This window comes from Eleutherodactylus coqui, chromosome 13, assembly GCF_035609145.1.
Source record: "Eleutherodactylus coqui strain aEleCoq1 chromosome 13, aEleCoq1.hap1, whole genome shotgun sequence".
Lineage (NCBI taxonomy): Eukaryota > Metazoa > Chordata > Amphibia > Anura > Eleutherodactylidae > Eleutherodactylus > Eleutherodactylus coqui.
The window spans coordinates 19,735,154-19,749,730 of NC_089849.1; the positions used below are offsets into that span (position 1 = coordinate 19,735,154).

General features: G+C 49.0%; 1 protein-coding gene across 2 annotated transcripts in view; it reads right to left on the reverse strand.

Annotated features, from left to right (window-relative positions):
• CDH26 (cadherin 26) overlaps positions 1 to 12,210 on the reverse strand; it is a 72,416-nt gene extending 60,206 nt beyond the window's left edge. The window contains exon 1 of one of the 2 annotated variants that reach the window (XM_066587685.1): positions 11,926 to 12,210. In XM_066587685.1, the coding sequence (XP_066443782.1) occupies positions 11,926 to 11,967 (42 nt within the window). In that variant the 5' untranslated portion in view covers positions 11,968 to 12,210. The remainder of the gene's footprint in view (positions 1 to 11,925) is intronic. The other variant, XM_066587686.1, reaches the window with a different exon arrangement.
• Between the last annotated feature and the right edge of the window lie 2,367 nt (positions 12,211 to 14,577).

Below are 14,577 nucleotides of genomic sequence, written 5' to 3' on the forward strand. Positions count from 1 at the left end.
GCTGTCCTCGGCCCCATCCAGCAGTGTAGTTCAGCGCACCGTTCAGCCGTCGCTTGCGCAAGTGTTCGAGCGCAAGCGCAAGTACGCCGCCACGCACCCGCACGCTCAAACGTTAACCGTCCGCATAGCAAAATTCATCAGCCTTGAGATGCTGCCGTATAGGGTTGTGGAAACTGAGTCCTTCAAAAGTATCATGGAGGCGGCGGCCCCGCGCTACTCAGTTCCCAGTCGCCACTACTTTTCCCGATGTGCCGTCGCAGCCCTGCACGACCACGTCTCCCGCAACATTGTGCGCGCCCTCACCAACGCGGTTACTGCCACGGTCCACTTAACTACGGACACGTGGACAAGCACAGGCGGGCAGGGCCACTACATCTCCCTGACGGCACATTGGGTGAATTTAGTGGAGGCTGGGACAGAGTCAGAGCCTGGGACCGCTCACGTCCTACCCACCCCCAGAATTGCGGGCCCCAGCTCGGTGCTGGTATCTGCGGAGGTGTATGCTTCCTCCACTAAAGCACCCTCCTCCTCCTCCTCCTCCTCTGTCTCGCAATCAAGATGTGTTAGCAGCAGCATGTCGCCAGCAGTCGGTGTCGCGCGGTGTGGCAGCACAGCGGTGGGCAAGCGTCAGCAGGCCGTGCTGAAACTACTCAGCTTAGGAGATAAGAGGCACACGGCCCACGAACTGCTGCAGGGTCTGACACAGCAGACCGACTGCTGGCTTGCGCCGCTGAGCCTCTAACCGGGCATGGTCGTGTGTGACAACGGCCGTAACCTGGTGGCGGCTCTGCAGCTCGGCAGCCTCACGCACGTGCCATGCCTGGCCCATGTCTTTAATTTGGTGGTTCAGCGCTTTCTGAAAAGCTACCCACGCTTGTCAGACCTGCTCGTAAAGGCGCGCCGGCTCTGCGCACATTTCCGCAAGTCCCACACGGACGCTGCCACCCTGCGCACCCTGCAACATCACTTTAAGCTGCCAGTGCACCGACTGCTGTGCGACGTGCCCACACGGTGGAACTCTACGCTCCACATGTTGGCCAGGCTCTATGAACAACGTAGAGCTATAGTCGAATACCAACTCCAACATGGGCGGCGCAGTGGGAGTCAGCCTCCTCAATTCCTTTCAGAAGAGTGGGCCTGGTTGGCAGACATCTGCCATGTCCTTGGTAATTTTGAGGAGTCTACCCAGGTGGTGAGCGGCGATGCTACAATCATTAACGTCACCATTCCTCTGCTATGCATCTTGAGAAATTCCCTGCAAACCATAAAGGCAGCTGCTTTGCGCTCGGAAACGGGGGCGGGGGAAGACAGTATGCCGCTGGATAGTCAGGGCACCCTCCTGTCTATTTCTCAGCGCGTACAGGAGGAGGAGGAGGAGCATGAGGAGGATGAGGAGGAGGGGGAAGAGACAGCTTGGGCCGCTGCTGACGGTACACCGGCTGATTGCCTGTCATCCTTTCAGCGTGTATGGCCTGAGGAGGAGGAGGAGGAGGAGGATCCTGATAGTGATCTTCCTAGTGAAGACAGCCATGTGTTGCGTACAGGTACCCTGGCACACATGGCTGACTTCATGTTAGGATGCCTTTCTCGTGACCCTCGCGTTGCACGCATTCTGGCCACGACGGATTACTGGGTGTACACACTGCTCGATCCACGGTATAAGGAGAACCTGCCCACTCTGATTCCCGAAGAGGAAAGGGGTTCGAGAGTGTTGCTATACCACAGGACCCTTGCGGACAAGCTGATGGTAAAATTCCCAGCCGACAGCGCTAGTGGCAGAAGGCGCAGTACCGAGGGCAAGGTAGCAGGGGATGTGCGTAGATCGAGCAGCATGTACATCCCAGGTAGTGCAACAGTCTTTAAGGGCCTGGCCAGCTTTATGGCTCCCCACCAAGACTGTGTCACCGCTCCCCAGTCACGGCTGAGTCGGCGGGAGCACTGTAAAAGGATGGTGAGGGAGTACGTAGCGGATCGCACGGCCATCCTTGGTGACGCCTCTGCCCCCTACAACTACTGGGTGTCGAAGCTGGACATGTGGCCTGAACTAGCGCTGTATGCCCTGGAGGTGCTTGCTTGTCCTGCGGCTAGCGTCTTGTCGGAGAGGGTGTTTAGTGCGGCTGGGGGAATCATCACAGATAAGCGTACCCGCCTGTCAACCGACAGTGCCGACAGGCTAACACTCATCAAGATGAACAAAGCCTGGATTTCCCCAGACTTCTGTTCTCCACCAGCAGACAGCAGCGATACGTAAGCAATACGTAGGCTGCACCCGCGGATGGAAGCTACGTTCTCTCTCACCATCCAAAACGGGGACATTTCTGCTTCATCAATCTGTGTCTAATATTCCTCCTCCTCCTCCTCCTGCTCCTCCTCCTGAAACCTCACGTAATCACGCTGAACGGGCAATTTTTCTTAGGGCCACAAGGCTCAGTCAAATAATTTTTCAGAACAATTTTTATAAGTTTCAATGCGCTTAAAAGCATTGGAACTTTAACTTGAACCAATTTTTCGTTACACTGGGCTGCCTCCAGGCCTAGTTACCACTTAAGCCACATTAACCAAAGCGATTAATGGGTTTCACCTGCCCTCTTGGCTGGCCATGGCCAATTTTTGGGATGTACATTAGTACTGTTGATACAGCAATTTTTGTGGGCCCTCGCCTACAGTGTAATCAAATTAATTTTTAGCCCACCTGCATTACAGTTGACGTTACCTCAGCTGTGTTGGGCAATGCAATGGGATATTTTTGTGTACCGCCGGTGGGTTCCAGGGAGCCACCCATGCTGTAGGGGCACACGGAGTTTTTAATACATCTGTACACTTCTAAAGAACCCGTCTGACTGGGCCATGCAGTGTGGGCCGAAGCCCACCTGTATTACGCACGACATTACTACCTCAGCTGTGTTGGGCAATGCAATGGGATATTTCTATGTACCGCCGGTGGCTTCCTGGCACCCACCCAGGCAGTGGGTCCACAGGGAGTTTAACCTACATGTGTCCACTTGTAAAGAACCCCAGTCTGACTGGGGCATGCAGTGTGGGCCGAAGCCCACCTGTATTACGCACGACATTACTACCTCAGCTGTGTTGGGCAATGCAATGGGATATTTCTATGTACCGCCGGTGGCTTCCTGGCACCCACCCAGGCAGTGGGTCCACAGGGAGTTTAACCTACATGTGTCCACTTGTAAGGAACCCCAGTCTGACTGGGGCATGCAGTGTGGGCCGAAACCCACCTGCATTAACCCTTTCCAGTCCACTGTGTGACCTGTGAAGACATTAGGGTTTAAGGCTGTACAGCTCCGTTGTTGGTAGACGTCCGTCGGGGTTCTCTTACTGTATATTGCCAGCCTCTCTGCTGTCGGAGCCTATCCTACGTGTCAGCTCATGCAGTACTGGCTTTAGCCAGCATATAGCGCCGTTGTATAACAGCAGAAAAAGAGTAAGCCCCCTAGTAAAACCATATACAAATTGGATTGGAAAGGGTTAAGCACAACATTACTACCTCAGCTGTGTTGGGCAATGCAATGGGATATTTCTATGTACCGCCGGTGGCTTCCTGGCACCCACCCATGCTGTAGGTGCACACGGACTTTTTACTACATCTGTACACTTATAAAGAACCCCAGTCAGACTGGGGCATGCAGTGTGGGCCGAAGCCCACCTGCATTAAGCACGACATTACTACCTCAGCTGTGTTGGGCAATGCAATGGGATATTTCTGTGTACCGCCGGTGGGTTCCAGGGAGCCACCCATGCTGTGGGTCGACAGGGACTTCACAATAGGGAGTTGTACCTGCCTGTGTCTATGAATTAAAAAGCCCGGTCTGACTGGGGCATGCAGACACCTTGACAGAATGAATAGTGTGTGGCACATAGGTTCCCCATTGCTATGCCCACGTGTGCAGCTCCTGATGGCGGTGGCACAGGATTCTATTTCTCATTGCTTCTGTACAGCATTGTGGGCTATCGCTCCGCCACTTTTAAAGAGGGTCGCTGCCTAGCCGTGCCAACCTCTGCAGTGTGTGCCTGCGGTCCCTCGTCATGGCAGACGCAATTCTAAATAGACATGAGCGTGGTGTGGCATGAGGGCAGCTGAAGGCTGCCCAGGGACACTTTGGTGTGCGCTGTGGGGGGAGGGGGGGCGGTTGGGCAGCATGTAACCCAGGAGAAGTGTCAGCGGAGTGTCATGCAGGCAGTGATTGTGCTTTGTTGGAGGTAGTGTGGTGCTTAGCAAAGGTATGCCATGCTAATGAGGGCTTTTCAGAAGTAAAAGTTGTTGGGGGGGGGGGGGCCCACTCTTGCCGGTATTGTGGCTTAATAGTGGGACCTGTGAACTTGAGATGCAGCCCAACATGTAGCCCCTCGCCTGCCCTATCCGTCACTGTGTCATTCCCATCACTTTCTTGAATTGCCCAGATTTTCACACATGAAAACCTTAGCGAGCATCGGCGAAATACAAAAATGTTCTGGTCGCCCATTGACTTCAATGGGGTTCGTTGTTCGAAACGAACCCTCGAGCATCACGGGAAGTTCGTTCTGAATAACGAACACCCGAACATTTTGGTGTTCGCTCATCTCTAGTTAGTACCTACCAAGAAGTGGTCACAACCAGTGAACTGGTGATGTTTATGGGGAGTGAAGGCTGCTGGTCAAGTTCCTACAGAAGAGCTACTGTAGTGCAAGTTACTGATAAAGTTCCTGCCGGCTATCATAGAATGACACATTGCAGCTCGCTGTATATGGGGGAACATAGTCACATACCGGTCATACTGGTCATATTGACTCCTGTCCATAACCAAAACCTCCAATGTGTCCATAGCCTACAATGTGTATGTGTTGATCAGAACTGGAACATGGACCATGGAGGAAGGTGGCCTGGTCTGGTGAATCATATTTTACATCATGCGGCCACCCGGGTGCGTCCCTTACCTAGAGAAGAGATGTCACCGGTATGCACTTGGGGAAGAAGATAAATGGGCAGAGGCATTGTGATGGGCAATGTTCTGCTGGGTACGTGGGTTCTGGCATGGATGTGACATGTGCCACCTACCTAACCCTGTACAGACAAGTAGCCGCTCCATGGCAGCGGGATTCCCCAGTGGCAGTGCCCTCTATGAGCAGGATAATGCTCCCAGCCGCACTGCAAAAAGTGTCCAGGAACAGATGAGGAACATGACAAAGAGTTCAAAGTGATGACAAAGATAGAAAACAACATAACCCAATACATTTTGTATTTCTATACTTTGAAGCTGGAGACATCTTTCTAGTTCAAAGTGATGACTCAGCCTCTAAATCCCCAGATCTCAACCCGAGAGCCCTGCCTATATGGGATCATAATATGGAACAAACAGGGGTCGGCACATATTATCACCCAGCCCCATTAGTATCAATGATTCAGCACTGTGAAATATGTTGGCGCTATATAAAAACAATTATCATTGGGTGTCCATTGCTCTCAGTGAACACCGGCAGCTTCTCAGATGTTGTTAAATGGCCGGGATCAGAGTTCTGTCTGCCTTCACCTGTAAAAACTGACTGAATACTGATATTTGTGGTTTCCACCTACTACAGGCTTATTCACACGAGCGTATATCAGCCGGCGTTTTCACGGCCAGGCGATATACGCTACCATGTGATGCATGAGCCCAACGTATATGCCGTCGGGAGGGGGTAGGCAGCTTAGCTCTGCTAAGCTGTCTCCCTTTTCCCAGCTCACTTCCTCTCTCCTCCCCGCTGGCTGTTTGCAATGGGAGGGGGCGGAGCTAAGCTCCTGCCCCTTCCCTGCAGCCAGCAATGGGAGGCAGCCGGCGGAGCTAAGCTCCACCCCTGACGCCTCCCATTACAAACAGCGGCAAGTGGCAGAGAGGAGAAGGGGGAGGGAGTTTTGCAGTCATGCTGCTGAAATCCCTTCCACCTCCCTTCTCTGGCCGCTGTCATTGGCTCCCATAGAAGTCTATGGCAGCGGCCATAGTCACGCTAAGAAGATAGTTCCAGGACTATTCATCCTGCCCCGTATAAAAGCGCCAAGCTGGATGCTTTTAGGCCACAGGAATACGCCTGTGTGCTCTGATGCATTGGAGTCCAATGCATCAGATGGTAGCGTATATTGGCTGGCCATGGCAACGCCGGCTGATATACTCTTGTGTAAATAAGCCCAAAATGTGCGGACCGACTACAGAGCACACAAGATGACTTTTTACCTATTTTTATTGCTTTCCTATTAGCATTAGGAACACCAAGTCGTAATCATTCAGATATGCACAATCATTTCTTCATGTAAATGGGTCTTAAAGGGAATGTCCGCCCAGTATATATAAGTGGGCTGGTGTTACCTTGGATGGTTATTGCTTTCCACCTGTAACTCCTGGCCTCTTTCTTCTCTGATAGTCATGTGATCTCAATTCTGAGCAGCTCAGATCTACTTGGGGTTGTGATGTCGGAAACTAGAGTTTCTCAGTTTGTGTGATGTAGTTACATGGATCTACTACAGAAACTGCTTACAGGGGTGCATAGACACTTCTATCACAGTTATTGCTGATGATTACATAGCTCCCGTCACACAGATATAATAGAGGAGATCATAGCTCATCCTCCCGACTGTATATTTATGCTCTGAAGCTTATTTAGGTGAATGTAGAAGGTAATGATAATTAAACTGTCCCCCTTGCAAACACAAGTGGTATAGCCTCCCATAATGATGCCTGATGCATCATGGGATTGATGTGAAAATGAAAGTGAAAAATCTCAGCCTCAAGATGGCGACTGATAAGCACCAGACAGGGAGCTGCACTGCAGGGAAATGAAGGCAATACACAAATGAGGCCTGCAGAGTGTGGCAGGCAATCAAGTGATGGGGCAGGGCTGGAAATATGTGTTTTCACTGGAGTGGCCCTTTAATCTAAATAGGTCCAAAATTCTGCACTCATTTATAGCTTTGTAGGAGTCGCTCTATTTTAAAGCCGCCCTCACACATGCATTCACGCAAATTTATGAAAGGCTTAGGCACCATTACCCGGAGCAGTTTGGTTGTAATAAAAACTGCACCAAAAAGTGCATTGGTGGAACCGTGTGAGTTTTTACTATGTTTGAGACACACGCGTGATACGCGATGAACGGAGGCAATGAAAGTCAATGGACTTTAATTCTTCCAGCGTGTCGATACGGCATTTATATACGGGAGAGAAATAAGTCGCAGTACGCACTATTTCTCTGCGTATGTTACGGAGCTCTTCCATGGGGCTCCGTATCAAAATGCTGCCTCTAACCAGGCATTGCGAGAAGGCAGCATTTCGAAACACATCCCCACTCTGAACAGAGAGAGGGAATTTAAAAAAAAGGCATAATGTGAATGTCCGTGACATCAGGTAATGCATACCTGGCCAGTATGTGGTCTCTGCTGGCAGAGCGAGAGGGCTCCGTACGCGTTTTACGCGTACGCCCGTGGACATAAGCCCTTAGGTTGTTGCCCTAGCTATCCCTCATGCTTTACACTGCAGCTCTGTATGCTCAGATTGGCTGCTGAGTAGAAGTACAAGTCCAACAAACATTCCCTGCATGTTGCCATAATACCCCTATCACCAATGCTAGAAATTACAGGCAGCTAATGCAGCAGTGGCTGAGCCTCAGTAATGGGCTTTGGGGTGGAGCTTGGCCTTAATGGACATTCTTCTGTAGTAGATCATTAGTGCCTCGGGCAGCAGATTATCCTGCATTATGCATCACGTGACCCTTTTAATCCTCGTAGACTTCTTGATATTTGAGGTATACGACCGGACTCATCCTCTTACTCCAGAGGGAACCGGTTCTTCTTGCGCCGACAAGCACGTATTTCTGGATGGTACTAGAAAGACAAGGACTCGTCAAGTATAATTGCAGCTTGTGTGGTTGGACTGAGCCTTTTATGTAATGTATTGCTTTTTTTAAAATGTAAAGCAGATAGGGCTTATTTTTTAAGTAGGGCTTATATTTTAAGCCTCCCCCCAAAAAATCAGGATAGGGCTTATTTTCGGGGAAACAGGATATCAGAGAAGGGATGTATCGGCGCATAACGAAGCCAATTGGTAAGAGCCATAATGACAGTCATATTGGTTATACTTCCTCCTAACAAATGTCTAAGTAATAAAAGCTGAACAAAGTTTATTCCAAATACTACATTTTCACTTATGGCCTTCAGCCTATTTAGATGAATATAGAGGATTATGAATTATACTGTCCTCCAAGCAGGCAGAGATGATGCTGGCTCTAGCTGGTCATGTGATGCTATGAGGAAGAGAAAGCAGGAAGAAATCTAAATATCAAGATCAGATAGTGCCTGATAAGTATCAGACAAGAGGCTGCACTACATGGAAATGAGTGCAAAATACATATGAGATGTCAATCGTGGTTTTACTGGAGTGTTCCTTTTAAAGGGTTTCCCATTAAAGATATTTACTCCCTATTCACAGGAAAGGTGATAAAGGTCTGATCACTGGGGGTCCAATAGCTGAGACCCAAAGCAATCCTGGGAATGAGGGCTTCTTCACACGACCGTGTTTTTGCAGGTATTTGCACACACAATATCTGTGCATGCTAAACACGGAGAATAGAACTCATTGGATTCGTTCTTATAAGTGTGTTTTGCGCGCACGGGAAAAAGTAGTGCCTGCTCTATTTTCCTTGGCTTTGTACAGCAAAAGTCCCATAGAAGTCTAGATGAGGTGCGAAAATCCGCAAGAAGAAGGATGAAATACTGTGCAACATGCGGGGAAGAGGACACATCTTGACTTAATTAAATAGACATGAAATCCACGGAAATTGTGCGTAACGTTCGCGCGTGAACTGGCCTTGCATGCGCAAAAAAATACAGTACTATGCGCAGACACAACACAGGTTATATACCTCTTCAAACCTTGTTCATGCGCAGATATGCTACAGTGTGGCGAGTGTTTTTACGTACCTGTGACTGCGGCGTGCCTTAATGCCCTATATAAACACAGCAGCGTTGCACATTCATGACCAATGCTCCATTCGCTGCTATCTATGGGACGGAGAGAGATTGCCAAGGGCTTCTATCTCTGCGGGTCCCATAGAAGTGAATGAAGTGGTAGTTGAGCATGTGCACGACCGCTCCATTCATTTGGGACATTTGAGTGCGCTGGTTTCAGGATCACGAGGGGTCCCAGTAGGCATACCCCAGCGATCAGACATTTCCAGCTCCCTTAGGCCTAATTCTGTGGATGGAGGTACATTTTTATACAGGAAAGCCCTTTAAGGACAACAAGATGCGAGACAGCTCTGATGTAATGGCGCTCTGAGGTGAGCACACGCCGAGCCCTTGCCAAATTGAAATCTGTTGACTGACACACAAGTACAAGCGGAGCTGTATGAGCGGCCGAATCCACTGCTCACAATAGTATAAGCCAAGTTAAAAATGCGTTAGTCGACCCCTCCCCTTACTTAAACATTGAACTTATGACATGTGCGTCTTAAGCTTATTATTTACCATAAGGTTTTGCCTGCATTGTGTTTCCTTCTAAGGTGTGTCTTCTACTAATGGAAGAGGCACATTTTTGCATGTATAAGGTTTTCTATCTATCTGTAGTGGAATAGTGGAGGCCCCGTAGACTTCTATAGGAGCACTAGACAAATGTAACCATCATAAATAAGGACCTTACAAACGTCCCATGGCAGCACACGCTGAGGAAGGAAATAAGGAACATAACATTTGGTTAAAGTGAGTCCCTAGTGGCCAAGTGGTGACCTGCAGTCTGCATACAGGTGCAACATTTTTTATAAATAAGCTGAACGTCCCCTTTATTGGAGCCTCCGGCCTTCTTATGATTGAAGCCTCCCTGTATGGAAATTCTCCCCGTGACCCCGGAGCATAAAGTTTCGTGACAAGTTTTCCGTGGATCAGTTTTAGAGTGAATCCACATTAGATGGGAAAATCCAGCGATCTGAGTGATTCTTTAGGCCGGTCATTGGGGCTGGACTAGCCGGGGCCGGGATGTCACTGCACTTGATAATCGCAGGGTTGTTGGTCCTCGCCCGTACATGTGAGCGATGCAACCGTCAGCTAGCCCATAGGAAATAATGCTGCCACATTTGTATCTCGGAGCGTCGCTGCAAGATAAACTGTCACATGGAGACAGACGCATATAAACCAATGCCTGTCGGTGTGCATCATCCACGCAGATGGCAGTCTGGTGTCAGATGCCAGTAGCCCCCAAGCCGCTCCGGCGATACTCGTGCTGACGGCTAGGGGGCCGGCCTTGATCAGGGGTTGTAGTCATGTGACGACCCCTTTAAACAGGCCGTAAATTAGATATTTTTCATGAAGATACGAATGTAACGTCTGATCATTCGGCTTCTCAGCTGAACCACATCAGTCCTCCTCCACACGGCAGGATCCGTCAGCCTGAGCCAGTGCAAAGCTCGGAAAAAGAGAAAATCTTCCCATTATGCTGTTCGCGCCGCTTCACTCAGGCGTATTTTCTGCCCGTATTGCATCCGTATTCTTTAATGCGGACTACACGCGACACCATTGATTTGCGCTGGTACCTTCAGCGTTTTTTTCCCCCGCTAATCTATTGTTTCCATAAAAAATATTGCAGCGGATCTTATTTTTGTCCGTATTTACAGACGGAAATCACCCATTAAAGTCTATGGGATCATGCAAGTACAAAGTCACATGCGTATCCACCGGGTTTTTCGCATATGTTGCCAGGAGATGGTGGGAAAATGTGAGAGCAATTTAGTGTTTTTTTTTTTTTTTTGCGTGTGTGAAAAATGCAGTAAATACGGATGCAATACGATGTAAAAAAAACAAAAAAAAAATGCACGCGATACGACATCTGCAGTGAAAACGGTGCATTTCTCATGGACTGTAATTGCATACGCCCGTGTGAATAAGCTCTTCTTCTAAGGGTTAAACACACGAGCTTGTTTGCGAATACTCTCACCACAACAGAGCAGATTTGCGCGTGAACCAGTAAAAAGTCTTTTTTTTTAATTGTTTAAACTCCGCACTATTGCGTGCGGGAAAAACAAAAGCCGAAAGATGGGGCGTCTTATATTTTTGTTGCACGAGAATCACGCTAGTTTAGTTACTTCTTTATTTTCACGGCCACAAAAAGCTCCGCAAACACAATTGTGCGTTTAAGCCCTAATGCTGCCTTCCCACAGGGCGGCTGAGCTGCGCAATTCCTGCGGCACAATGGAGGTAATGATCTTTGTGGAATTTGCTGCGGTTTTTGTTATGCAGTCCACATATGTCCCTGCGTTTTATGTGCGATTGTTCTGCTGCGCAGTGTGTTTTTGGGATCTGATCGTTCCTGCACTGCGCTCACTCACAAACTTTATTTTAAAAAAACCCAAATCGCAGATTCTTAAGCAGATTCAGTGCGCTTCCGCAACAGAAATGCTTCAAAATCCGCAACAAAACTACAAATTTTGGTGCAGATTTTATGTTTCCCATTGATCTCTATGAAGAAAATCGGCAGCAGATTTGCGCAGTTTCCACAACAGACGGGCTACAGATCTACAAACTGTCCTGTTTTTTGAAATTTCATGCTTTCTGCGGCAGAAAAAAAAATCTGCGATATCTGAAGATTTTTCAGTCCTCATTCGCTCACCTTATACCGTAAACGCTACAGAATTTGCGCAGCGATTCCACTTCTCTTCGAGCTCCACTGCTGGTTTTGGCTTCCATTACTGATACAAAATACTGACGATTCCCGACAAATCCGCATCGTTCCGGTAAAGACACTAAAACTGATGCGACCGAAGCTAACTCTTCCCATTACATAAACCCAAGACTCCCAATCTACATGGATCGCCTATGTTCGTGTGGCGGTCCGGCGGAGGAGACCCTACAGCCCCCAGGGAGATGTAGCTTCCCCACAGCTGATCCAGTACCCATAAGGGGGGCATTGAGTTACTCACCACCAGCAGCAGCAGGACCAGCAGTGGGTACAGAGTCCTCATGTCAGTGTTCCTTGCAGCACCTTGTTGGGATGACTGGGAGTTCCTGGACGCCGGAGCTCCTCATAGACACTCGTCAGACCAGCTTGTGCACCCTCCTTCGTCCCACCTACATCAGGGTCCCCCTCAGACAACAAGAGGTGGGTGATACCTGCTCAGCGACAACCTGACACACCTTCCCGGCGGTAGGAGGACAGCTCCCATCTAGGGTAATGGCCCTTTAACTCCTGCCTTGCCAAAACTTGTTGGGACGGCTTTTTTCTTTAATTGTTTTTGAAAACTTGCCGTCTGGACGCGGCGGCGCTGAATACCCGGAGATTCCTGCCGTTCCAGTGAGAAGAATACAGCTTAACCCCTTAGTGACGCAGCCTATTTTGGACATAAGGGTGCGGCGACTTTTTGGGGGAATTTTTGTCTCCACTTTTCAAAAGCCCATAAGTTCTTTGTTTTTCTGTCGGCCGTCTGAGGACCTGCTCCTCACAAGCTGCGGCTGTTATTGGTTGTTTGGGTATATAATGTACTTTTATTGCTGCTTGTGGGTTATCTGTCACCATTTTTTGACTTCATTTCACAAATACTTATACGTTAAAAACCACTATTTATTTATTTCTTAAACTCATTTTTATTTCTCCAAAACATAAATATATTAAACGCGCCAACAGCCTGCAAGATAGCGTCAAATGGGACTATTAAAGCAGTGGTGACTGAGAGCCCACAAGTACCCTTTTATTCATTTTTTTGGAGGACACAGAGAAAAACACACCGACTCTGCCATTTTTTTCTACTTTTTTTCTTTTATTTTCTTTTGCGTCACTCGTATGCATTCAGACGACCGTATATCGGCCGGATATTTACGCCGGCCGATATACGGCGTCTGTCTCTGCAGGGGGAGGAGGCTGCCTCCTCTCTACCCCCTCTCCGCCCGTCTGCACTATTTGCAATGAGAGGAGGCGGGACAGGAGCGGGGCTAAGCTCCGAGAATTAGCTCCGCCCCCATCCTGCCTCTCCTCATTGAAAATAGTGCAGGGGGGTGGCGAGGGGTGGAGAGGGGGTGGGAGCTCAGAGCACTGCTCCCGGCTTTTCCAGCCTCCTCCCCCTGCAGAGAGAGACGCCGTATATCGTCTGAATGCACCCTAAATGACAGAATTTTTTTTCTGCGTCAATCACTACACCACAATGACATATATACATGTATATTTTTTTCAGATTTTTCCACTTTTGAACAATAAAAACTCTTATTTTTGCATGCACGGAGCTCTGCGAGAGTTTGCTTTTTGCATGATTAGCTATAGTTTTTAGTAGTACCATTTTGGGCTTATTTACACAAGCGTATATCGGTCAGGTTTTCGCGGCCGGCCAATATGCGCTTCCACCGAAGCAGTTCCCCCCCCCCCTTCACTTCACCGGCTCTCTCCTCCAGTACAGCGTTTGCAATGAGAAGGGGCGGGGATGGGGAGGAGTCCGCTTTGTCCCACCCACTCCCATTGCTGGCTATGTACAAGGGGCGAAAGTTTAGCTCTGCCCCAGTCCCGCCCACTATTATTGCAAACCGCTCAGAGGGGAGCAGAGAGACAGAGAGCAGGAGGGAAGGGGGGACTTCTCAGATGGAAACGTATATCGGATGGCCGATACACGCTCGTGTGAATAAGCCCTTACATACAGCTTTTTAAATCACGTTTAATGCTTTTTTTTGTGGGGGCGAAATGAACAGAAAACAGCATTTTGGCTCAGTTGTTCTGCTTTTTTTATAGCTTTTGCTGTGCAGCATAGAAAGGGCATTCAGTTTATTGTAAAGGTCACTACTAGAGATGAGCGAGCATACTCGGATAAGCACTACTCGCTCGAGTAATGTGCTTTATCCGAGTATCGCTGTGCTCGTCCCTGAAGATTCGGGTGCCGCTGCGGCTGACAGGTGAGTCGCAGCGGGGAGCAGGGGAGAGCGGGCGGGAGAGAGGGAGAGAAAGATCTCCCCTCCGTTCCTCCCCGCTCTCCCCTGCAGCTCCCCGCTGCGTGCCGGCACCCGAATCTTCAGGGACGAGCACAGCGATACTCGGATAAAGCAAATTACTCGAGCGAGTAGTGCTTTTCCGAGTACGCTCGCTCATCTCTAGTCGCTACGGATGCAACAATACCAAACATGTTTTGTTTTTTTATTTGATTTATAAAAAAACTTTTTTATGTCCCTGTAAGGGACTTGAACCTGCAATCCTACGATAGCACTTCTAATACATTGCAGTACTTCCCTCCCTCTGTGAACCGTTTACGTGATCACGGTATGTACAGGGTTAAAAGTAGGGATTGGTATTCTCATTGATCCCTGCCGTCGCAGCAGGAGGCTAGCTGTCAGCTACAGGTGGCTGTCGATGTCGCGGACTCAGCTTCCGAGCCCATGCTGTCCATAGGACATAAATGTATGACCATTTGCAGGAACTGCTTCCCAGCCAGGGTGTAGATTTACATACTGGGGCAGGAAGGGGTTAAAGTGGTTGTCCAAGATTAGAAAAACATGGCTGTTACCTTTCAAAAGCAGTACAATATCTGTCCACAGGTTATATGTGGTATTGCAGCCCTGTCCTTATACAAATTAGCTGCAATACCAGAGACGGCCTATAA